The 25458-nt window shown below is 38.4% G+C and overlaps 1 protein-coding gene and 1 long non-coding RNA gene across 3 annotated transcripts in view; one reads left to right on the top strand and one right to left on the bottom strand.

The window, feature by feature from the left end:
* THSD7B (thrombospondin type 1 domain containing 7B) overlaps positions 1–25458 on the top strand; it is a 911067-nt gene that overhangs the window by 762614 nt on the left and 122995 nt on the right. Inside the window, exons 15-16 of the mRNA XM_015475729.2 lie at positions 10839–10972; positions 17269–17419. Of these exons, the coding sequence (XP_015331215.2) occupies positions 10839–10972; positions 17269–17419 (285 nt within the window). The remainder of the gene's footprint in view (positions 1–10838; positions 10973–17268; positions 17420–25458) is intronic.
* On the bottom strand, positions 6786–23482 carry LOC132343058 (uncharacterized). 2 transcript variants are annotated; one of them, XR_009491731.1, is made up of 3 exons: positions 23375–23482; positions 22437–22492; positions 6786–6996 (listed from the first exon to the last, which is right to left on the bottom strand). It is a non-coding gene; the product is annotated as an uncharacterized lncRNA (long non-coding RNA). The 2 variants fall into 2 exon arrangements; XR_009491733.1 differs by lacking the exon at positions 6786–6996 and adding an exon at positions 17433–17540.

The following is a 25458-nucleotide window of genomic DNA, read 5'->3' as shown; positions in this document are numbered from 1 at the left end:
CAACTGATGAAATTAGGGTGGGAATCAGAGCCAAGATCCCAATTTATTACCATGTAAGTGAATGGCAGAGATTCCATTAGCCAATCAATCTTGCCTCTCATTTCTGCAAAGGTCAGGCTGTGCCATCCTGGTTATAAAACATCACTTGGGGCTCTATGTTTCACTTTAACTTTGTCTTAGACACCTAAGCTTTGTTATGGAAGGACTCACACCAAGAGTTCATATTTTAAAAAGTCATTTTGTGCTGTGCCTGGCCTTGTATTTTAACAAGGAGAAGTGTTAGAGCGCAATACAGCCTTAGAACTGCTTCCTGGCACATTTATCTGTAGAAGAAAGACTACTCTGCGTGTGTGTCTGTGTGTGTCACACATAACATCTTTGTGCAAAAAGTCTCTAGGGATATTTTGTAGCATTTTTTTTTTTTTTTATTTTCTTTCTCTTTTGCCTCAAACTACATATAAATAATAATTATCTTTTTTGTTTTCCCTTAGTTGAAAAGATAAACTGTTCCTCTCCTCTTCTGCCTTTTGTGATGTCAGGAGCATGTATAAATTAGCCAAAATAGGAATAAAGTTTGTAGACTGAAATTCTTTTCTCTTTTCTTCTACTACATAGAAGAAAGGCCATTTCTGATGGCTCGTTCTTTTGTTCTGTTCTCTCTAACTCCCTGATAGACTTTGGAGTAAGTGATATTTGAGAACCAATGCATTTTAGAGTAGGAAAGATTTGTTTGTTGTAGTGATTAAGAGACAGTAGCATGGTGGGCCCAGAGCTCCCACTGCATGATAGGAAATATGTGAAAAGTAATTTCTTGCCAATTATGGGATTTTCCTTTTGGATTTGGTCCTAGAAGCCAGTTTTGTTCTTGCCTACTGTGAATACTGGGAAATTCTGAGCAAACCCTTCAAAGACTAGAATTCTTTTAGGTCACTCATGACCTTAGATTTAGCCCTACTAAGCCAAGATATGATAAAATAAGACAGTAAAAATATTATAAAGAAGTTTTATTGACAAACCCCCAAGAGTTTCTGCTGCTATGCTCATTAGCAATACTCCCTGGAATTCAGGACATCAGGAAAGCTGATGTCTTATCTTCTTACAATTCTGTTGGTAAAAAAGAGAAAACGTTAATGTGTCACGAGGTTCTAGAATATATTAAGCTTAAGTGATTTCAAAAAGTAGTCCTGCCACCCAATGCAAAGAACTGACTCATTGGAAAAGACCCTGATGCTGGGAAAAATTGAAGGCAGGAGCAGAAGGGGACAACAAACGATGAGATAGATGGATGGCATCACCGACTCTATGGATATGAGTCTGAGTAAACTCTGGGAGTTGGTGATGGACAGGGACACCTGGTGTGCTGCAGTCCATGGGGTCACAAAAAGTTGGACACAACTGAGCAACTGAACTGAATAATGTTTTACTTATCTCTTTCATTTTCACCACCAAATCTTGGTATTTCTCCTTTCTTGTTATGTTGGAAGTTTTATGAAAAAGGTAGATCATGATCGTTTTTTTTGGTAACCATAATCTCATATTGGAACCACTTCCCCTTTCCCAGCCTTCTCACACATCTCCATCTCATTTCCCTCACGTTGAAGGTGATTTATGTGCCCCAAACCTCATTTGGAATATTCTCTCGTGTCATGAACTTCAGAAGTCTTCATGGCTCCCATTGTCTACCAATTAAATTATTCCTTGTCAAATTTCCTATTTACTTACCCCAGGTAGCTACAGTCCAAGCTTCATCTTGCAGGAACCAGGGCCTTGTACATAGTTTATGAGATTTAGATTTTGGTTTGTTTACTTGGTTGCTTGACAAATTTCTCATCCAAAGAAGGTCATGGTAGATTAATTTCAACTAGAGCTACTTATCCTTATCCTTCTGGATCTGATAGTTCATCCACACAAACATAGGATGTCTTTACCTAAGGAACGTTCAATTTAGATCATACTGCTTCTTTATACACATTTATTTTTTATAACTCAAACTAGATTGATTTCCTAAGCATGCTGCAATAGGCTCTTATATTCATCAAGTGAAAAGACAATTGCCTGCATCCTAGAGTAGGGATAGCATGATGCTCTCAACTATTGAGAATGGGTGAGAGCAGTCCAAGACCCTCTCCCAGCAAAGGCCACTAAAGAAAGTAAAGGTTTTCCCCAAAACTTCCCTTTTGTTGGACACTTACATAATGAGTTTCAAGTTTATATGTAAGGACTTAAATCCCATCTCCTCATTTTCCAGATAAACTCCAAACAATACCATATAGTGTTCTGACTTACCCTTTGGACATCTATTTCGAAGAACTGAGATCTGCTCATCTCTGCTTTAGCATTGCCTCATGGCTATAAACTTTTGTAACCTGCAGAAGGAAAGCAATCTCTATTTCAGGTTCTTCTTTCTGTTGCATCAGAGAAAGAAAACTTTCCTTTCTCACCTGATTTCTGATGGTCCTATTCTGGATCCAGACTTACTTTTTGCCTGTATATTTGTCCCCCATATCTATCTGTCTGTCTCTCAATCCATCCATCCATCCATCTATCTAATCTCTGTACTAGACCCCTAGACAGTATCTAACAGATGCTAAGAACAGAAAGTTTCTTTCACTGGTCAGTTTTCCATGGTACAACCCAACCCCCTGTAAGATATGTAACTCTTTTTAATTTTATAGAGGTAAGAACCCTTAATATAAGATAGCCCTCCCCACTTAATGGTTTTTTAAGTATATAATGCAGTGTGGTTATCCATAGGCTGTATTATACAACAGATGTCTAGAAGTTATTCATCTTGCATTGCTGACATTTTATACACATTGATTAGTGATTCCTTATTTTTCCCTCCCTGCAATCTCCGATAACCACCATTCTACTCTTTGCTTCAGTGAGTTTGGCTATCTGATATACCTCATACACATATATTCATGCAGTATTTATCCTTATGTGATTGGCTTATTTTATATAATATGCTCAAGATTCATCCAGAACCTCTTTTCTAAAGGGTTATGAGTATAGCTATTACACAGTATTCTGGAAGTATCAGTCAAATTTGGCACAGGTTTACTTATTTTTTTTCACTTCAGCTTGATAACTGCAATCTGTTCTGTGAAGATCCAAAGGGCAGCCATGACAGTAGTCACTGGCATACTGTGAGCAACCTACAAAATTCCCTCTGATCTCATCTCACAGCATGGCCGTGGGTGGTATCTCCCAGGGGATTGGAGAAGACAGTCCAGATTCTGGAGTGAGTCTCCTCTCATCCTACTGGTTATGATTGTTTAGAGTACTGTGATACAGAGTGTGGGCTTTATAGTTCAACTTGCCCCAAATTGCTTGTGTCACTATGCTCCCTCAGTTCTGTATCACATACCAGGTACAGAGGGATTCTGATCAGTGCTCCTGTGTGTGCACTCACACACACACACACTTTATTGTAGAATACCCTGTGCATTATGAGATCTACACAGCAAAAATTTTTGTTGTTGATGTCCCTTACCATATAGTTTCCTTGAAGACCATGGATTATTTTTATTTATTTTTTTTTTCATGGATTATTTTTATAGTCACTTAAATTATATACAATAAGAAATGTAAATCTGTTATAAAGGGAAATATTATGCAATAAAAACTAAGGCAATTATACTTATTCACCATTATAAGTAAACTACACCAGCACAGATTACTGAGCTTAACCATGGCCATTTGGATGAGGGCTTTGTGGTTCCCCTCCATTAAATACTCTCTGTAATGGGTGACATCCTTGACAGGGAGAAGGAAGCATGGGGAAGAGGAAGAAGTAGCATGACTTGGAGCCACGCTTATTCGCTGTAAGCAACCAGCTCTCCCACCCCGCATCTCTCCACCCTCTGCCATGGGAGGAGGAAAATAGTACTGCATGGATGTCAGAGACGGTTTAGCTTTGTATGGGTGTCGGTCTTGATAATAAGTACCCTGTGCTTAAAACATCATCAGTGATATTTAGACCAGAGGGAAGGAGTAAAGTGCCATAGGCCATTGGAAAATGAAAAGTAAAAAATCTGGAGTTTAGATCTTCTCAGGAAAAATTTATTTCAATATGTAGTTTTGGAAGGAGGGCTATTCTATACAACACAGTTTATCAGGATATAAAGAGTATAGGGCATAGCCTTCTTGTTAGTTACTTATTCTCTTCTTTATATGAAAAAACAGTGGTTCCCTGAGTGATATGAGGACCTTATGTTCTAACCCAGGACCAGTTAGCCTAGGTTGGGAAAATTCTTAATGAATGACTTCAAATCCAGCAGTTCCTTCAAAGAGAATTAAAACTTTTAAAATCACAACATTCCCTGCGTTCATGTGACAAGTGGTAGGACTAACATTTGTGAGATTATATTATTCATTGAGACTACAGAGATTTGGAATGAGAATGTATTCACAGGCCCTTTTAAACAATGTGACAATTCTCCAGGTATGCACATCAAACTTGGGAACCATGATTCTTAGGACATGGAGAATGAAGCTACCATGGTCGTTATTTTAATAAACTTCTTATCGCCTTTAATGTTCAACAGTTTATTTGTCCATAAATCTTGCAGATAAAACTCATCCAGCATTATTATTGTCATTTTTAGATTTTTAATATCAAGATTGAAAAGAACACATATAATGCATATTTAAAACCAATGGTGAATCTTATAAACCAGGAATGTGGGTAAGCTCAGAGAATTCTGAGGAAGTCTTTTTGGTTGCTAGGTAGCTGAGAATATAGTGTAAGAAAACATCTGGCAAGAGGGGCTTAGCCAGGGCCATAGACTTGAACATCTGGGCTGACACTGACAGTTATCCAAACCCTGTACATATCACCAGACTTCAGAACATTCTGACTCCAACTGCTGCCCTTTAGAGCGTCTCATAGCACAAAATCACAGACATAATTATTTTCCCCAAAATACCAATTTTAAAACATTTGTGGATATATTTTTTTAATCCATCATCTTCACCCAAAGAGTTAAAACCATTCAAAAGACAGAGGCCTGGTCTTGCTTTAAATTTGCATTAGTTTTCTGAGCCATTTTTGAGGATTTTGAAATTGAGAAAAGAGATTTCATACCCAAAGACTAGAAATGAATTGCTTAGGCAATTTTTTTTCTATTTAAAGTTAATAGGATTTACTATGTAAACATCTTTTAATATTCAGCTTTGGGTTTTACTTTTTCAGGAATTTATACATGCTAGCAGTATCTTCATCACTGAACAGATGATGGCTATCATGGTATTCTCATTCAGTCTGAACAGGCAGAGCCCATGAGCTCTGGACATCACCAGAGTAGGATTCTCAAATCTCAGTTTGAGCACCAGCCTTGTGTTTTATAAGCCATAAATGACAGACTTAGCTTCTTCTAATCACAGCAACCTTGTCTAACTCAAGGTTGTGATGATCTAACTCACAGTTGTGATGATCTAACTCATAATTTTGATGATCAAACCCAAGACATAGACTATCTTGTACAGACATAAAGATCCACAGAGCATCACTGTGTGTCCATTGATGACCAGGGACTGGTGAAAGACAGGCACATTGTGGCTGCAGTTGCATTAGGACTGAATTTTTTAGCATTGCACAGACATACTACACCATGGACCAAACAATTATTGATACTTTCTAGCTAGTCAGATAAATGTTAAGGAGGGAGAGCATAACTCCATAGCCGAACTCCATAAGAAAAGAGACAAAGGGGCTTCCCTGATGGCTCAGCAGTGAAGAATCTGTCTGCCAGTGCAGGAGAAACAGGTTCCATCCCTGGGTTGGAAAGATCCCCTGAGAAGGGAATGACAACCCACTCCAGCAGTCTTTCCAGGAAATCCCATGGACAGAAGAGCCTGGCAGGCTATAGTCCATGGGGTCGCAAAAGGGTCAGACACAACTTAGCTACTAAACAAAAACAACTAGAACTCACATTTTTGAGGAGAAAGAAACCCATAGTGCTTTACTGATCTTAACAGACCTTGGTTTCGACTGGCAGGGATTTCTAGTTTCAATTCTGCCTGTGAACTGATTTTCAGGTTCTACTAAGTAGCCACAGTCCCAGCATGGAGTCTCAAGCATGAAGATCTCTACTGCAGTCTTGGCTGGCAGCTTTACTGGAGCAAAACATTATTGCTACAGAAAACTGGAGGCTGTGAATTTTCCTTTCTTTATTGTGTGCGTGTGTGTGTGGTTGTTGTTGGATTATTTGCTTTGTTTGAGCCCTTGAACCCTATGACTCTGATATATAATAATGATACCTGCTGAACCCCAATGAGATGCTGCCTCCAAGTTTTTACCAGTTAGTCTATAGTTGGAGAGTTTATCAGAAAACAGTACTAACAAAATTGATCAATTACAGTACAGTAATTGATCAGGTTTACTTAATAAATATTTAAATGACTGACTCAATGAATGAGTTTAAGATGTGATTCTTGAAATGTGAAATTATAAAAACAGCATTCCCCAATAAAGAAATAACACATAGGACTCATTAGCAGGAGAATGAAATGCTACTTCTGTTAGAGGTTTTAAATTTTCCAGTGGCATTTCTTAGCACTGGTGGCCCTATTAAGCCCTGTTATTTTCTTCCTAATTTGCACCATTTAGAAATGATTTTCATTTAACTTTCCCATGGCTCATTTTTCTCCTTTGGAACATTTCCATATGATTCTCTGATAAAGTCCAGGCTTTAACACATTTCCATCATAAAACTCTAATAAGGACCAACTAAATAGCAATATGAAATAGCCAGAACATAAAGGACTGACATGAGAAGAAATTGGGCATCTGGATAGTACATTTTTATTCTTGAATGCCTGCTGCCTTTTTGCCTCTTGTGGGTGTTGATCCTCTAGGTAAGAATCCAAGCCTGATGAGCAAGGTCTCTAAAGAAAAAACTCACAATTCTTTAAAGACAGCCTTTCTTTCCTGTAGCTAAATCATCAGGCAGCACCTTTTGATAACCGTGATGGATATCCTTCACCAAAGCCCTATAATGGAAAGAAAAGGATTTCATTTTTGTTTCCTCTTAATATCCTTTAAGCTTTGTAAAATACTTACATGTTCCATTCACGAACTTGTTTTCTCTAGAAAATTAGGTGAGGGTTGTTTAGCAATCAGTGCCCCTTCAAAAATTAGTTTCAATTTAACAAATACTGACTGGACATCACCCCCTCCTCTACAATATAGACATCATAGAAACACAGTTTCTGCCTTCCTAAGATTTACAGGTTTTGTTCAGGTACTCATGTTAACACACACTGATATATCCAGGTCTGACTGGTTAAAACCAGAAGCATATTTATGAGTGGAGTTTCAAATTGTGTTTCTCTTGGCATGATCTTTCAGTAGATTTATGGTACAAAGTAGACATTAAGAGTAGTGAGAAAAAAGAGCTCCAATAAGTGAGAAAATAGGAGAAACAGAGAGGAGTCAGTATTTGGGTCATCTGATGTGAACAGCTGACTCATTGGAAAAGTCCCTGATGCTGGGAAAGATTGAAGGCAGGAGAAGAGGCATCAGAGGATGAGATGGTTGGATGGCATCACTGATGCAATGGACATGAACTTGGGCAAACTTCAGGAGATGGTTAGGGACAGGGAGGCCTGGCATGCCGCAGTCCATGGGGTTGCAGAGTCCTACACAACTGTGTGACTGAACAACAACAGAGGTGCCATGGGGTCTCAAAGAGTCGGACGAGATTGAACAAATAACTGAGTACCAAAGACATGCCAGGTGGAGTCATGGGAAAGGCCCTGTGGAAGTGGTGGGATTTACTTGAACTTTGAAGGAAGGAAGAGGTGTATCAGCCAGAAATGACTGTAAAAGAAATATTAAAATGGCAGATGCATACAGGGGAAAAATAGGCAAATCCATGTGATGGAGAATCTTCTTCAAGAAGTCCTACTTTTCACAGCATTATTTAAGAAGGTGGGTCAACATCTCCCTGCACAGACCTGCTCCCTCTCTTCTCATAGCTTATCAGCAAAGTTAGTGACTTCACTACACTGTGGTGTTGGAGAAGACTCTTGAGAGTCCCTTGGACTGCACGGAGATCCAACCAGTCCATTCTGAAGGAGATCAGCCCTGGGTGTTCTTTGGAAGGAATGATGCTAAAGCTGAAACTCCAGTACTTTGGCCACCTCATGCGAAGAGTTGACTAATTGGAAAAGACTCTGATGCTGGGAGGGATTGGGGGCAGGAGGAGAAGGGACGACAGAGGATGAGATGACTGGATGGCGTTACCGACTCGATGGACGTGAGTCTGAGTGAACTCCGGGAGTTGGTGATGGACAGGGAGGCCTGGTGTGCTGCAATTCATGGGGTCACAAAGAGTCAGACATGACTGAGCGACTGAACTGAACTGAACATGTCGATTACTGGAGCATAAAGAATAAAACCAGTAAACTAGTACAAGACCAGGAGTTCAAATGTGTATATCAAAGATACATGCAACTAAACAGTTTTTCATTTCCCATCTGACCCTGGGGCTTTATATGGGAGGGAGGGTGAAAGTGTAAACTGCACTTGCTACTGAGAGCTTTAGAAAAATAGGTCCCTCTCACCGAGAATATCCCATCCATTTGCTCTCAGATCCATGCATGAGCTGTGGGAAAATTACTTTTTTAATTAAGTTCTTCACCTCCCCCATTTGTGCAAGTGCTTTAGCAGGCTTTCTTCTATCTCACACATGTGTACTCAGTTGCTCTGTCATGTCTGACTTTTTGTGACCCCATGCACTGTAGTCTGCCAAGCTCCTCCATTCTTGGGACTATCCCAGCAAGAATATTGGAGTAGGTTGCCATTTCCTACTCCAAGAGATCCTTCCGACCCGGGAATCGAACTTGCGTCTCCTGTGGCTCCTGCATTGGCAGGCAGATTCTCTACTGCTGCGCCACCTGGGAAACCCCCTTCTATCTCATAGGAAAGCCAAAAAGCTTTCTTTAAATTATCTGATACATATTGAAGAGTTTATAGAACAAACTTGTAAATTTAGTGAAAGCTTAATTTCCATGAAGTTGGGTCTGCTAAAACCTCAGCCATCATCAGCTTAGTTTCCTAGTGTCTCTTGGATTTGGGTCATGTCTTTTCATTTTTATAGATTTTTCTCTTACCTATACTACCCTATGAGTTCGGGGGAGACAGACTTACCTCCCTTACAAGTTGTCACTTCCTTATTCTAATGCAGGCACTGCTTCTAACCCTTTCATTCTGTTCTTATCAGCATTCACAGCATGAAATGTGATTCTTCTATTACTTAATTCCTTCCTTTCCTCTCACTCATTTCCACTCCTATTTTCCCATCTCCTTTCATTTCACCCTCACATATTTTTCACTTTGCAGTTTTCCTTATCTTCATATGCTCGACATGAGAGAGCCAAATCGAACCCCACAGTTAAAAATAGTTTCTGACATTATTTGCGATTCCTAAGATGTAGCCTCACAAATTACCTTTTCTCATCTGATTTCCATCTCACATGCTGACAGTGCTCCAATCTTGGTTTCTGATTATCCCATTACATAGTCCTTTCCCTTACATTTAGAGGAAACTTGCAAGTAATGGTTCTGTTTGGATAGCACTGCCTAGTCATCATTTACAATTTTATGGAACTGGAAAGGCCAGGAGAGGAAAGACATGGGGCTCAAGTTCTTGTTTAAAAGGGAAAGCATTAAATAACTATTTTGGTAATAGTTAGAATCACTACTCATCATCGTGCTACACTGGAGCCACTTTGTGATTGAGAGTAACATACCACATTACCAAGTCGTGTCTGACTCTCTTGCTGTAGCCCACCAGGCCCCTCTGTCTATGGGATTTCCCAGGCAGGAATTCTGGAGTGAGTTTTTATTCCCTCCTCAAGGGGATCTTCCTGACCCAGGGATTGAACCTGCATCTCCTACATTGCAGGTAGATTCTTTACTGCTGAACACTGGGAAATCATACTAAAACATATTAGTATCATAGGACAGGATAACTGTTTTTCTTACCAAGGGGGAATGCTGTGTTCTCTGTTGAGGAGTAATGCATTTAAAATTCATTCTTAAAAAGGCAAATGCAATTGCCTACACAATGTTATAATATTTCAGGAAAAACTCATCACAAATAAATGCGTAGGAATTAACCTAACAATTCATTTACTGCATTCATTGTTTTTACTATATAATCTGCATGTATTCAGTCTGTCATCATGCACACCATTTATCATGTGTGTGTGTTTGTCTTGTGTATGTGTGTGTCTGTGTTTTAGCTATGTTCTGAAAACATCCTATAAATAGCTAAATTCATGTAAAGCCACAATGCCCAGAAGGCTGGATGATTACCTGTTAGCATTGATCGTTTGGGTATAGAAAAAGAAATGTCTAATACAAATAATACCATTTTTCTTATGCATTCTAAGAACCTCTTATATTCAAGAGTAAATTTTCCTTACATATATTCATTTCAGTTGACCTCGTAAAGTACATTGGAGAGTACAGTATACCATGTAATTGAGAGCCGGACCTCTAATAGATGCTATGTGAGATCTTTGGGGGAATGAAAAGATAATGGAATTCCTATTCTTGGTGGGAGATAATAGTCATTATTATCCTTTTTTCTCTTCTGCAAAGGCACACTATCGTATTCTAGTTGATGGTCCCCATATGTTTTTTTAGGTACATTAGTAATTTCAAAGAAGCCAAATATATCTTGCTTTGAGGGAATGCAGTTTAGCTCTTGGGGCCAGACTATAGCTCCTGGATTATGTTCAGCAGACTTTACTAAAAGATAGGCTGTTTTTCCATGACTTGAATAGTTCCACATAATTTTCTTCTCCTTTCCTGTTCTTGACAGGTGCATGAGGCAGTCCCATGTTACAGTGAGTGCAATCAGTATTCCTGGGTTGTAGAGCACTGGTCTCCATGCAAAATCCACAATGAGCTGAGGTCCCCGCGCTGTGGAGGAGGAACGCAATCTAGGAAAATCAGGTGTGTGGCCATGGAGACATTTGGGAAATGTGACAGTGGAACTTACATATTTTTATGAAAACAACAGTGTTGCTGATCCAAGTACACTCTGCTTCTCAAACCGTATCTTCTGGCTTTTGCCCATCATAAAAAAAAAATTCATGTATTTATTTAGCTGCACCAAGTCTTTGCTGTAGCATGAGGGATCTATTTCCCTAACCAAGGATGGAATCCAGGACCCCTGCATTGGGAGCATGGAGTCCTAGCCACTGGACCATCAGGGAAGTCCCTGCTCATCTTTAAGTATTCCTGAACACATAGGACCCTTGAGTTGCCATGTATATTGTGGGATTCTATCTGCATGGCAGCCACAGTCCTGAACATTTCCTGCAAATGACTTCAGTGGAAAAACCAACTGCATGGAAAACCATCACATCCCTCCAATGATGTATGGCCATCACTGCTGACAAATTAGATGATTTAGACTCTGATGCCAGGTCACTCTTTTGCTCTATGGTTAGTATAACTGATGGACATTATCTTAATTTTGGATGTCTATATCTTGAAAAAGTCAATGTAAACTCCCAAAATTAGACTTCAGAATGCAATATGAGAATAACCTGTGACCAACCTAGATAGCATATTAAAAAGCAGAGACATTACTTTTCCAACAAAGGTCCATCTATCTAGTCAAAGCTATGGTTTTTCCAGTAGTCATGTATGGATGTGAGAGTTGGACTATAAAGAAAGCTGAGCACAGAAGAATTGATGCTTTTGAACTGTGGGTTGGAGAAGACTCTTGAGAATCCCTTGGACAGCAAGGAGATCAAACCAGTCAATCCTAAAGGAAATCGGTCCTGAATATTCATTGGAAGGACTGATGCTGAAGCTGAAACTCCAAATCTTGACCTGAAGTGAAGTGCCAACTCATTGGAAAAGTCCCTGATGCTGGGAAAGACTGAAGGCAGGAGGAGAAGGGGTTGACAGAGGATGAGATGGTTGGATGGCATCAGCGACTCGATGGACATGAGTTTCAGCAAGCTCCAGGAGTTGGTGATGAACAGGGAAACCTGGCATGTTGCAGTCCATGAGGTTGCAAAGAGTCAGACATGACTGAGTGACTGAACTGACTGAACCAGTGGTCCAGTGGTTAGGATTCAGCACTTTCACTGCCAAGGGCACAGTCTTAATCCTTGATCAGGGGACTAAGACCCCACAAGCTGGTTTGTGCAGCCAAAAAAAAAAAAAAGTCTATTTAGAAATGATTTGGGAAAAAAGAGGATAATTTTATTATCAACTGAGGAAAATACCAATGAATGTTAAAGAAAATCATAAGCCAAAGTATTAATCGTAAATAATGATTTAGTATGTAAGCTCAAGAAGAAATCAACAATAGTGTAGTCATCTTTTCAGTTGCATGAGTGTAGTATGTCATTCTGCTATATTTAGGAAGCTTCATTTCAAATTGACACACTATGGCTGAATCGGGTATCTCCCTAACGAGTTATCTTTGAGATTGAAGTCAGTTGCCAGGGAACACCCAACTTCTATACGTTGGTGTAATTCAACACCAGTGAACTTAGTTTATTCAGTGATTCAGGATATATCCATCATTTATGAGACCTGGCCCCATTGTCACAAAGTCACTGGTAGACACGTTGAAACAGCCACTGGCAAAATTGCAGAGGTGCTCCTCATCACCAACCCGGGCAAAACGCTCGTAAACATATTGTCTTTCTTTCCATTTTCACTGCCTTTTCCCCTGGGGAAAGCTCAGGCTGTCACAGACTTGGGCTTCTACCTCTTTTTCTTCAAAGTCTGTCTCTTGTGTCCTATTTTCTCATGGCTTTGAGAAATGACTGACTAGCCTAGCTTATCAGGTAATACGTGTAAATGAGCTGTGGCATCACTCACTCTCATCCCAGCCTGGCCTCTTAGCAGTATTAAAGCAAAGTCCCACGAGAGAGAGGAAAGCTTTAAGAGAATAAATTGCTACCGGCAGAATTGTGGCAGGTTGATTGAGGAAAAACACACTTGAACAAGAGGGCCTTTAAGCCATACCTCTCAGCTCAAATGGATGAAGCCTGGTATAATAAAAACAGGACAGCTACCAAATATCATGTGTTGTGGGTTGAACTGTGTCCCTCCCCCCCCTAAAAAAAAATCTATGTATTAAGTACTAACCTGCAATACCTGAGAATGTGGCTGTATTTGGAACCCTAACCCTCAACCCAAAAATGGCAAAAGGAGGGATTTTCAAAAAAGAAAATGTAATCAGTGGTTTTAATGATTCTGAGAAGTTTACTAAAACAATAATTGACTATTGAGTTTGGGGCTTCCCTGGTGGCTTCGACGGTAAAGCGTCTGCCCTCAATGTGGGAGATCTGGGTTCAGTCCCAGGGTTGGAAAGATCCCCTGGAGAAGGAAATGGCAATCTACTCCAGTACTCTTGCCTGGAAAATCCCATGGACGGAGGAGCCTGGTAGGTTCATGGGTCGCAGAGAGTCGGACAGTACTGAGCGACTTAACTTTCACTTTCACTTTCATTGAGTTTGGCAAAGGGGAATCTATTGATGATATCAGTTTTGTCTGGAATGATGATAAAAGTGTGATTAAAGTAAGTCCAAGAGGTAATAAGGGAGGAGGAGGATGTGGGGATAGTGGATATAGCCATGCTTTAAAGCAGTTTTGTAATGGCTTTGAGTAGAAATGAAAATGATGACCAAAGGGAGAGATATGGCAAGGACATTGATGCAGGATATGCAACAGCATTTTCATTTGAAAACAGCTTCAGTTTCAGTCTATGTAAGTCTTTACTTTTGTGTTTGTCAGAATCACTGGAAGACTCTCTTCTTAAATCACATGTGAAATAAATAATCCTAGAAACCTATATTTTGGAAACAAAATGAAAGAAGGCTAATGTGGTAAACAGAATGATAGCTCCCCAAAATATTCACATTCTAACCCTTGAAATTTGTGAATATGTTACGTTAAATAGGAAAAGGGTCTTTGCAGATGTGATTAGGGAAGATTGTCCTGGATCCTCTGGATGGGAACAATTTATTCACAAGTATCCTTAAAAATGGATGAGGGGATGGGAAAGGAAAAAAGTAAGACACAGAGAGGTACAAGGCTTTGAGGAGAGAGAAAGGGGCCATGGCCCCAAGGAACGTGAGTGGCTTCTAGACTATGAAAGAGGTTAGGAGACGATTCTGCCCTAGAGCCTCCAGGAAGGAATGTAGCTTTGCCAGACTGCTGATGTTAGTCTAGTGAGTTCCATGTTGGATTCCTATACTACAAAATTGTAAAATAATAAATGTGCATTGTTTAAGTCATGAAGGTAGTGATCATTTTGTTCACTATGTTAACTTTCCTTAAACCTTGTTATCAGTGTGATGTTCCCATCCTTAGTTGGGCCATGTGTTCTCCAACTCAAAGACCTGTTTTGTGACCCTATACAGATACTAAACCTTCAGTTACCAGCAGGGGCAGGGTTGGGGTCATCACCTAGCTCTGTGTATTGGGAAAGGGCATCTCAGAACTTAGGTACTTCTTAAACATAAACACAATAAATCCTCCAGTTTTTCTGCCTCACCTTCTTTCACATTTCCAAAGGTACTTGGTGCCACAGATTCCTGAATTTTTCAAGTATTCTGATGTGTGAATGGAATTACTTTGTTTTCTTTTGAAGGCTTAGTGATCAGTTTTCTCTGTGTGCTAAGACACCACTAGCCCATCTATTTCCCTTCGTTGCCTTTGTCCTTTCCCGTGTTTTTTGTCCTTGCAAGATAATGCATTTCCTTCTCCCCTGTTTTTTTTTTTTGTTTTGTATTAAATTCCTTTGCTATTGTTTTTGTGGCATATTGGGAGCAGACAAAGACTAATGCATATGTCCAACTGGACACCATTGACCAGAAGTATTACCTCTTCTTTTTTAAGCGAAATCATAAAGGAATATCAGCTGAAGAGTGTACAGGCAAGAAGGAAAGCAATTTTCAGCTTTTAAGTTTGCCCAGGGAAAGGCATTAAAGCCATTTAGTGGTTCCTCCTTCCAGTATTGACTATTACCACAGGAGAAATTAAAGTCTATAGATGACTCTGTACCTTGCCTCCCTACATTAGAAGACATGACTTACATCTCCTCTCTGTTTACCATTTTCTATTAACCTGCTTTATACAGTATCTATTTTTTTTCTTTATTACTTAGCACCTCATAAAGTTTATTTTGTACCAGGTCATAGACTTCGGTGCAGTTTTCCTTAATAAAAAAAAAAAATTATATAAAAGAAACTCCTAATGCATAGGGTAATTCATTCCAGTATAGCATGATTTGTAAAAGCTAAAAGCTTTTCCAGCTGAAGCTTTCCAGCACAGCCCTCCTAAGTTGCTTATTCCTTGGCTGTGGCTTTGTATCTGAAAGTAGCAGATCAGCAAATGGCACCATTTGCCTTAACATCATTGTCATTTTCACCTTTACTTTGATCATTATCATTGGAAGAAGGAATCTTGTCCTTTTTTTTTTTTTTTTCCTTTCAGTTCTGTACCTTAGCACCCAAGTAAAGGCATGGTTCAAAGTAAGCCCCTCAAAATATTTAATAAATAAATCATTATTAACAAATCACTTTGTATTCCAACACCAAACAAAAGAGGCTTATATACAGCAAGTCTTTATCAAATATTTTTGAGAAAATAATTTAAATATTAACTTTGAGTTGGGATATAATATAAATGGAGAGAAATGGCCACAGCATAGGGTACAGCTCCATGAATTTACACAATATAAACTCATCTGTGTAACCAACCCAGAGGCCAAGACACAAAGTTTTACCAGGACTATGTAAGCCCCTATCGGTCAATAACCATTCCCACAGGGGTAACTGCTATTCTGTCTTCTGACACCATAGATGAGTATTGCCTGTTAAGTGTCTGTGAAGGGAACTGTACAGTCTGTACTCTTTTCTGAACTCTTTTTGTGTCCAGCTTTTTTTCAACATTGAGGTTGTGAGCTCCATTCATGCTCTTCTGTACAACAATAGTAATGAATTCTTATTACTTAATTATCACAATATATTTGTCCATTTTACTGTGGCTGAATAGCTATTGTAGATATACTACTATTAATTCTACTTTGGCTAATTACAAATAGTGGTGCCATAAACATTTCCAAGCAGGTTTTTTTTTGTTTTTTTACAGGGAGATCCACATTTCTCTTCTGTATATAAATAGAAGTGGAACTGTTGGGTTACATTGTGTTTATATGTTTAGTTTTAATAGACATACCACCAATTAGTTTGCCAAAGAGTTTATGCTCCAACCAGCAGAGTGAGAAGAGTTACAGTTGCTCCATATTCTTGCCAACCCTCACTATTTTCCATGTTTTTGATATAAGCCATTCTGGCAGGTATATAGCAGTATAACTCTTTGGTTTTAATTTGATTAAATCAGCAGCATGATTATTTATCCCATCCTCATCAGCATTTATCTCAGAGCAACGATAATAGTGCATCAGTAGCACATGCTCAACTGCTGCAGGAAAATGCTTGCGTGTTGCCCTTTGGTTTATAATGTGAAAATTCCTTACTGAAATGCAGAAAATACCTAAAAGAAAAATATGTTCAAATGTTTTTTCAGTACTTTGCCATGACCTTAAATATATTGAACAAAAACTAGGGAACTTTAGATGCTCTGAGCTAGAAGTCCAGGAAAAGTCTGAGAGAGTCATAGGAACAATCCAAGGTCTAGTTATTACCAAGTGATGGATTTATTCAGAGGAAAACGTTCAAGATTCGTTACAATGAAAAAACCTAAGTAAATATATTGTAGATAGTTCTCTTTAGATGGAGAGTTCTTCAAAGATGAGTATTGTCTCTAGTCTTTTCCTGCTCTGCTGAATAAATGGCTCTGCCCTGAGTTACCACTCAATAAAGCCTGGTTGGGCTTCCCTCGTGGCTCAGGTGGTAAAGAATCCACCTGCAATGCGGGAGACCTGGGTTCTATCCCTGGGTTGGGAAGATCCCCTGGAGAAGGGAAAAGCTACCCACTCCAGTATTCTGGCCTGGAGAATTCCATGGACTGTGTAGTCCACAGGATTGCCAAGAGTTGGACACGACTGAGTGACTTTCATTCACTCACTCAAAGCCTGACTGACTGAAAGGTTTTTTTGTTTGTTTGTTTGTTTTTTGCTCTGGTTTCTCTATCAGTCTTATTTTATGTTTAGTTATCTTTGAGGGGTAAGTAATTAGGATATATCATAACTATTTTAAATTTACTCCTCACTGTTTTAAGTGTTCAAGCTATCTTATGATCTTGCATTATAGATGCATGAATGCTGCTGATGGTGAAGGGGGAGCTGTGGATAACAGCCTGTGCAGCCAGGATGCGATTCCCCCAGAAACCCAGTCCTGCTCTCTTCTGTGTCCCAACGAATGTGTCATGTCTGAGTGGGGACATTGGAGCAAATGCCCACAGGTAATCTCTCTCCCCTTGTCACTGTTCTAATCCTCCAGGACTGCCATCACTTTCATTCTCTGCATTTGCACAGTGCAGCTCTCCAAAGCATCCTTCTTGTAATATGGGAAAATAATTTTGCCTAAGAAAGAAAGAAAAAAAAAAAAAAAAGAATTCAGCAAGTAAGACAGAACAATTTAAAATGCCAGTGCTTCTTTAAGGCCTTTATCCTGGGAGTACGAACAAGGGAAAGGAACCTAAAATGGTCACACTAGGATTCAAATGTATGCCCACTGCTAAAGGGGCTTCTTTGGTACCAAAATCATCCTCATTATAATATATTGGTTCTGCTCCATTTTTCCATAGCAGAATCAATATGTCTTAGTACCTCACTGTGTTATTTAGCTTCTGTTAGTGATAAGTGATGATCTGTTTTGCCTCGTGCTATTTTCCCAAAGATAATATGTTCTTTCACCATGTTCTTCTTCCAAACCTGACAGAAAGTCCTTTTTTGAAAGTCTAAAGCATTTGCCTTTTCCCTCTTTTTTTTCCAAAAAAAAAAAAAAAAATTGGAAGTGTAACAGGAGTATGGCAAAATAAATATTCTTTAAGTAGCACAGTTCAATTTAATATTCTCAGAAGATAAAGTTGGATATTTTAGACTTATGTTTCTGCTTAAAAAGCTAAAAGAGAAAATGAAGATAAGGAGCATATTATATGGCTCCAAATATTGGGAAGGAAAGAATTAGGACACTTTGATTTCAGTGGTGATACTGATTTGTGAAAAGATTGTAGAAAATCTTTGTATGAAAATGGAAAATGCATTTTTAATTTTATTGAAGTATAGTTGATTTAGAATGCTTCATTGATTTCTTCTGTACAGCAGAGTGACTCAGTTATGCATACATGTGTCTTTTCTATATTCTTTTCCATTATGGTTTACCACAGGATATTGAATATAGCTTCCTGTGCTATGTAGTAGGACCTTGTTGTTTATGCATCCTATATATAACAGTTTGCCTTTCCTAATCTCAAACTCGCCTTCTTTCCCTCCCCTCCCCGCCGTGACGACCAAAGGTCTCGTCTCTATATCTGAGTCTGTTTATCTTTCATAGATATGTTGATTAGTATTGTATTTTAGATCCCACATATAAGGGATATCATATGATATTTGTCTTTCTGACTTACTTCATTTGGTATGATAATCTCTGGGTCCATCTTTGTCGATGCAAGTGGCATTCTTTCACTCTTTTTGATGGCTGAGTAATATTCCATTGTATATATGTACCACATTTTCTTTGTCCATTCATCTGTCTATGTACATTTATGTTGTTTCCATGCCTTGGCTACTGTAAATAGTGTTGCTGTGAACATAGGGATGCATGCATCTTTTTGAATTATAGTTTTTTTCCTGGATCTATGCTCAGGAGTAAGACTGCTGGATCATATGGCAATTGTATGTTTGGTTTTTTTGAGAAACCTCCATCCTTGTTTCCATAGTGGCTGCACCAACTTACATTCCCACAGTGTAAGATGGTTGTGTTTTCTCCACACCCTCTCCAGCGCTCGTTACTTGTAGAGTTTTTAGTAATGGCCGTTCTGACTGGTGTGAAGGTGGTACCTCATCGCAGTTTGATTCACATTTCTGTAATAATTGTTGACATTGAGCATCTTTTCATATGCTTATTAGTCACCTGTATGTCTTCTTTGGAGAAATATCTATTCTGCCATTTTTTGATTGGGTTGTTTGTTTCTTTGTTTTTGAATTATATGAGCTGCTTGTATATTTTGGAAATTAAGCCCTTGTCAGTCACATAATTTGCAAATATTTTCTACCATTTCATGGGTTGTCTTTTCATTTTGTTTATGGTATCCTTTGCTACTCAAAAACTTTTAGGTTTCATTAGGTCCCAATTGTTTATTTTTGGTTTTGTTTCTATTGCCTTGGGAAACTGAACTAAAAAACTTTGGTGCAATTTATGTCAAATAATGTTTTGCCTGGAAAATACTTTAAAATCAGTTAATATCCTATATTTTCAGTTTTTGACTATTGATTCCTTATTAATTATTGCAATTTTATCTTTGATGTTTCTGTAATTCTTTTCATGAAAGACTTTGTCCCTGTTCTTTTGTGTTTAGTCGCTTAGTTGTATCCAACTCTTTGCAACCCATGAACTTTACCTTGCCAGACTCCTCTGCTCATTGGGATTTTCCAGGTGAGAATACTGGAGTGGCTTGCCAGTTCCTCCTCCAGGAGATCTTCCTAACCCAGGGATTGAACCCATATCTCCTGTGTTTCCTTTATTGCTGGCAATTTCTTTACCTGCTGAGTCATAGGAAATCCCTTTGTTCTTTGGGGATAGGTTCATACAATGTTAAGTTAAAGAGGCACCAATAAAGGGTAACTTGTAGGAATGGAATGTCCTACTAAGTCATATATTTTGTGTGTAACTTGAATATAATAAAAATTAACATTCCATGAACACTTATTTTGTGCAAGGCACGAGTAAGAATGCTTCCTTTTAGCCTTTGCGATAATCCTACTTAAGTGCATACTGTTATCAGTCCCATTGTATAGCTGAAGGAACTGATTCTCAGCAAGGCTCTTAAAGTAGCTTGCATAAGGTTTCACATTTCAGAAGTTATGGAGCAGTTCATGAGTCATCTGATGGAGCCAGTGCCTTTGATCTCACATTCTCAGCTCACTTATCTTAGAAGAATTAAGGTGGATTTAGACTCAACACTTGTTTCTTTAAGATGTAACAGTTGTTTTAAGAACAAAGCTAGTTACTTGAGCTATCTGTATGATTATTCCATGACTGAGGACATAAATTCACATTTTAGAAAGTGTGGCCGCATATATTCTTTATTAATCAACTTGCAGAAGAATTACCAACCTGAAAAAGTTTAATTGTAGAGGTTAATATCTTCCTCTGAAGTTTGCAATAAGGAGTTCATGATCTGAGCCACAGTCAGTTCCTGGTCTTGTTTTGCTGACTGTATAGAGCTTCTCTATCTACATCTGCAAAGAATATAACCAATCTGATTTCAGTATTGACCATCCAGTGATGTCCCTGTGTAGAGTTGTTTCTTGTGTCCTTGGAAGAGGATGTTTGCTATGACCGGTGCATTCTCTTGGCAAATCTCCATTGACCTTTGTCCTATTTCATCTTGTACTCCAAAGTCAAACTTGTCTGTTACTCCAGGTATCTCTTGACTTCCTACTTTTGCATTCCAATCCCCTATGATGAAAAGGACGTCATTTTTTTGGTGTTATTTCTAGAAGGTCTTATAGGTCTTCATAGAATCGTTCAACTTCAGCTTCATGCCCCAAATTCTCCAAGCTAGGCTTCAACAGTACCTGAACTGAGAACTTTCAGATGTTCAATCTGGATTTAGAAAAGGCAGAGGAACTAGAGATCAAATTTCCAATGTCTGTTGGACTATAGAAAAAAAACAAGAGAATTCCAGAAAAACACCTAGTTCTGTTTCATTGACTACACTCAAGTCTTTGACTGTGTGGGTCACAACAAACTGGAAAATTCTTAGAGATGGGAATACCAGACCACCTGATCTGCCTCCTGAGAAACCTGTATGCAGATCAATAAGCAAGAGTTAGAACTGGACATGGAATAACAGACTGGTTCAAAATTGGAAAAGGAGTATGTAAAGGCTGTATATTGTCACCTTCCCTTATTTAACTTATCTGCAAAGTACATTATGCAAAATGCTGGGCTGGGTAAAGCACAAGTCAGAATCAGGATTGCTGATAGAATTATCAGTAACCTCAGATATGCAGATGACACCACCCTTATGGCAGAAAGTGAAGAGGAACTAAAGAGCCTTTTGAAGAATGTAAAAGAGAGATAAAAGCTGATTTAAAACTCAACATTCAAAAAACTAAGATCATGATATCCAGTCTCATCACTAAATGGCAAATAGATGGGGAACAGTGGAAATGGTGACAGACTTTATTTTCTTGTGCTCCAAAATCACTGCAGATGGTGACTGCAGCCATGAAATTAAAAGACATTTGCTCCTTGAAAGAAAAGTATGACAAACCTAGACAGCATATTAAAAAGCAGAGACATTACTTCAGTGACAAAGGTCTGTCTACTCAAAGCAATGTTTTTTCCAGTGGTCATGTATGGATGTGACAGTTGGACCCATAAATAAGGCTGACTGCCGAAGAACTGATCCTTCTGAACTGTGGTGCAGAAGAAGACTCTTAAGAGTCCCTTAGACTGAAAGGAGATCAATCATATCAATCCTAAAGGAAATAACTTTGAATATTCTTTGGAAGGATTGATGCTGAAGCTGAAACTTCAATACTTTGGTCACCTAATGTGAAGAGCCAATTCATTAGAAAAGACCTTGATGCTGGGAAATATTGAAGGCAAGAGGAGAAGGGGACAACAGAGGACAAGATGGTTGGACAGCATCACTGACTCAATGGACATGAGTTTGAGCAAGCTCCTAGAGATGGTGAAGGACAGGGAAGCCTGGCAGGCTGCAATCCATGGGATCTCAAAGAGCAGGATGTGACTGAATGACTGAACAACAACAATAACTATCTCCCTCTCTTTTTTTTTTTCTTCTAGTTTGCTCACAGAAAACTCCATTAAGCTATGATAACTTGGCCATGAAAACATTGCCCCTTTAAGTCAGTGTATCTTGCCACTGACTGAGCTGAAATGCTTGTCTCAGGAGCATGTTATGATGGCCTGGCATTCTGCGTTTCCTTCTTCAAGTTTCCTGGAGGCAATTTTCTTTAAGGTTTGCTTCTCTAAACATAAGCACTCTATTTTTGGAGTGTTTAGAAACGGAGCTGGAGAAGAGAGTTTAACTTCCTTCATGTGTCTAGAAGATGACACAGACATTTACTCGCCTGTCAGCATGAAGTGAGGGAGTTGTTTCTTCAAGTGTTTATATTCCTTCTAAGTTACGTATTAATAATATCTCTGACAACAACAATACTGTCATTGAGCCCACCGTATGTAACTGACACTGCACTTTTCTATGATGTCAGAACACTTACCCACGGTCACTCAGGTCTCTCCAACCACAATGGCCTCATTCTTTCTCAGATGCACACTGCTCTCCAGTGTAAATAAAGACATTAAAATGGAAAAGAAAGGTAATCAGGGATCGTGCCTGATTATTGTCCCTATCTTCAAATATGTTGCATCATTTTAATAAATTGCATCATCTTAGCATAATGTGCCAACATCATGGGTACTTTAAGTGGTGCTCAATGGTGATCATCATCATGATTATACAAAGTTAGTGAGCTGAATCTGTGTGCCTGAAGTTTAACGAGCACTTCAATGAACATTTTCTGAGCAAAACGGAAACAATTATTGTAAATTGTTCTGTGTACTGTGTGCTGATTCTAAATATTGGCCATTATTTGCCAAGTTCTCCTTTGACAGTCTGCAGTGTGACATATGTTAATGAAACCAATTCACTGTGTTATTTTTTTTCTTATTCTTTTTTTTCCCCTAGGTCAGTTCTTTAAAGACAAATACATAAACATACAAACAGAAAATAATTTTTAAGCCAGAATATTTTTGAGACAAATACACATTTATCTTATATATCCACAAAATCTGAAATTTATATTTTGATTTAGTTATAAGAAAGTTATTTAATGTGAAATAAGCTTAATATTTTAAAACATAGTTAAGTAAATCAATTTGGCAGTTAATTAAAGAAACTTAGGAAAACCAGTTAACTAATTAAAACTGTTTCTTGAATCCCTGTATTTGTCTTATATTCTGAGGCCAAACGCATATATCCAGACTATCAGTGCATTGAGGAGTTTCCAATTCTCAGTATCTTTTGTTAATACAGTATCTTTTGTTTAGGTGTAGCAAAGGATTCAGTAACTACTAGCAGTCTGTTTATTAGTTCACACAGTGTTCTCTAATAAGATGGTAGGCACTATATAAAATAAGTTAAAATATACTTTCTAACCTCGGGGTCAATGATTTTTACCCAGCTCCTCTGTCCAGTCCTGAAATTGAGTCAGTCTGTCTGGGGTGTTTCCCATGAGTTTCCATGTCTAATAACTTTCCAGGTAATACTGGTTCTGCCATTCTAGGGACATGCTTTAAGTCACAAGGCTCTTAGTCATTGTTATGTCATTGTTATGTCATTATGACATTGTTATGTCATTGCTCTTAGTCATCTTCAAATCCTGTTCTTTGTCAATCTCATTTTAATTACATTTTTTTCATAATCCTACTTATTTATTTTGAGGGGAAATGGCCTTAAAAAATTTACTTCTATGTTTATTGAAATATAATGGACATACAGCACTGAGTAGTTTAAGATATACAGCTTCATGCTTTGACTTTTAATTAATTGCAAATTAATATGTAATTTGACATAATGATGCACATTATGAATTGATTATCACAAAAAAATTAGTGAACTTCCATCCTCATATAGATTCCAGATTAAATAAATAGAAAAAAGTTTCATCTTCTGATGAGAACTCTTAGGATTTACTCTCTTCAGATCAGATCAGTCGCTCAGTCGTGTCCGACTCTTTGTGACCCCATGAATCGCAGCACGCCAGGCCTCCCTGTCCATCACCAACTCCCAGAGTTCACCCAGACTCACATCCATCGAGTCAGTGATGCCATCCAGCCATCTCATCCTCTGTCATCCTCTTCTCCTCCTGCCCCAATCCCTCCCAGCATCAGGGTCTTTTCCAATGAATTACTCTCTTAGCAACATTCATATATAACACACAGCAGTGTTAATTACACGTATCATGTTGTACATCGTGCCCCTAGTACTTATTTCTCTTTTAACTGGAAGTTTGTACCTTTTGCTTGCCTTCCACCAGTTCCTCCTCTCCGCACCCCTGCTTCTGGTAATCACAAATCTAATCTCTTTTGCTATGAGTTTGTTTTTGAAATATAATTGACCTACAACACTTTGTTAGTTCCTGTCACACAGCATGGTTTGTTAAGAACTGAATTGTGTGCCAAGTATAACAAAGAGGACATAAGATGGAGGCATTAAAATTTGTAATGGGGCCATTTTAACTGTCCTGGGAAAAATTGGGGATCAAAAATGGATCAAGCAAAAATAAACACAATTCAAGACAGAATTTGAAGAAAATGGAAAACTGTGTGTTTAATTTATTTTCATTTCTCATTTTTTCTTGTTCCCGTAAGACACACACATACACACACACACACTAATCAATATATATATGTAATTTATTTTTTGATTCCATTGTGCTCACTTCTGTAGAATGCTTTAATTTGAAAGAAATCTTGTAGAATTATACATATAAAATTTTTTGAAATCCTGTTTACTCTTTAAAGATATGTGTGTATAAAAACACATGCATATATATGCATCTATGTATATATACATATTTATATTTTATATATATAATAATTTGTTGTTTGTGGCACAATATTCCTCTCTTATCTACCTAATATTTTTTCTAGTTTTTATCCTTAGCCTTCATACTTCAAAATTATGCTGATGAATATTCATAAAATCTCCAGGAGAGGTTTACAAATTTCTAAATTCAGAAACTGCTCCATCCCTGACACATCTGAAGGACTACATGGTTCTGTTTATTTACAATGCCAACCCTTACAGGAAATTTCCAATGTGTAATAATGATTTTCTATTTATGAGTGTCCCTGGAGGCTTGACAAAGACATTTCTTAAACAATTATATAGATAAGAAAAAAACAAGGAGGGTCTTGGAGATTAATTTCCAAACTGCTATAGGCTTTACAGAAGCAAGCCTTCAGAAACTCTCCCCAGAACGACAACTCAAGTTTTAGCAAACCCATTTGAACTTTAATTGATTCACTCCCAGCTGAATGCATCAAAGGCAGGCTAATACCATCGCTGGGCATCCTCTCACACTGTGAGAATTGGACTCATTAAACCGTGGTCTGAATGCAACCTCATGATCAAACAGTGACTCACATCTTGGCATTATCACCAGAACAACCTGTGGAGAAAAAGCACAAAGGGAAATTTTGCAAAGAAACTATGGAGGGCTTCAGTTCAGTTCAGTT

Source organism: Bos taurus, chromosome 2 (assembly GCF_002263795.3).
Source record: "Bos taurus isolate L1 Dominette 01449 registration number 42190680 breed Hereford chromosome 2, ARS-UCD2.0, whole genome shotgun sequence".
NCBI classification, from domain to species: domain Eukaryota; kingdom Metazoa; phylum Chordata; class Mammalia; order Artiodactyla; family Bovidae; genus Bos; species Bos taurus.
Note: the sequence above shows the minus strand (reverse complement) of the source record. Positions and strands in the feature narration are given on the sequence as shown.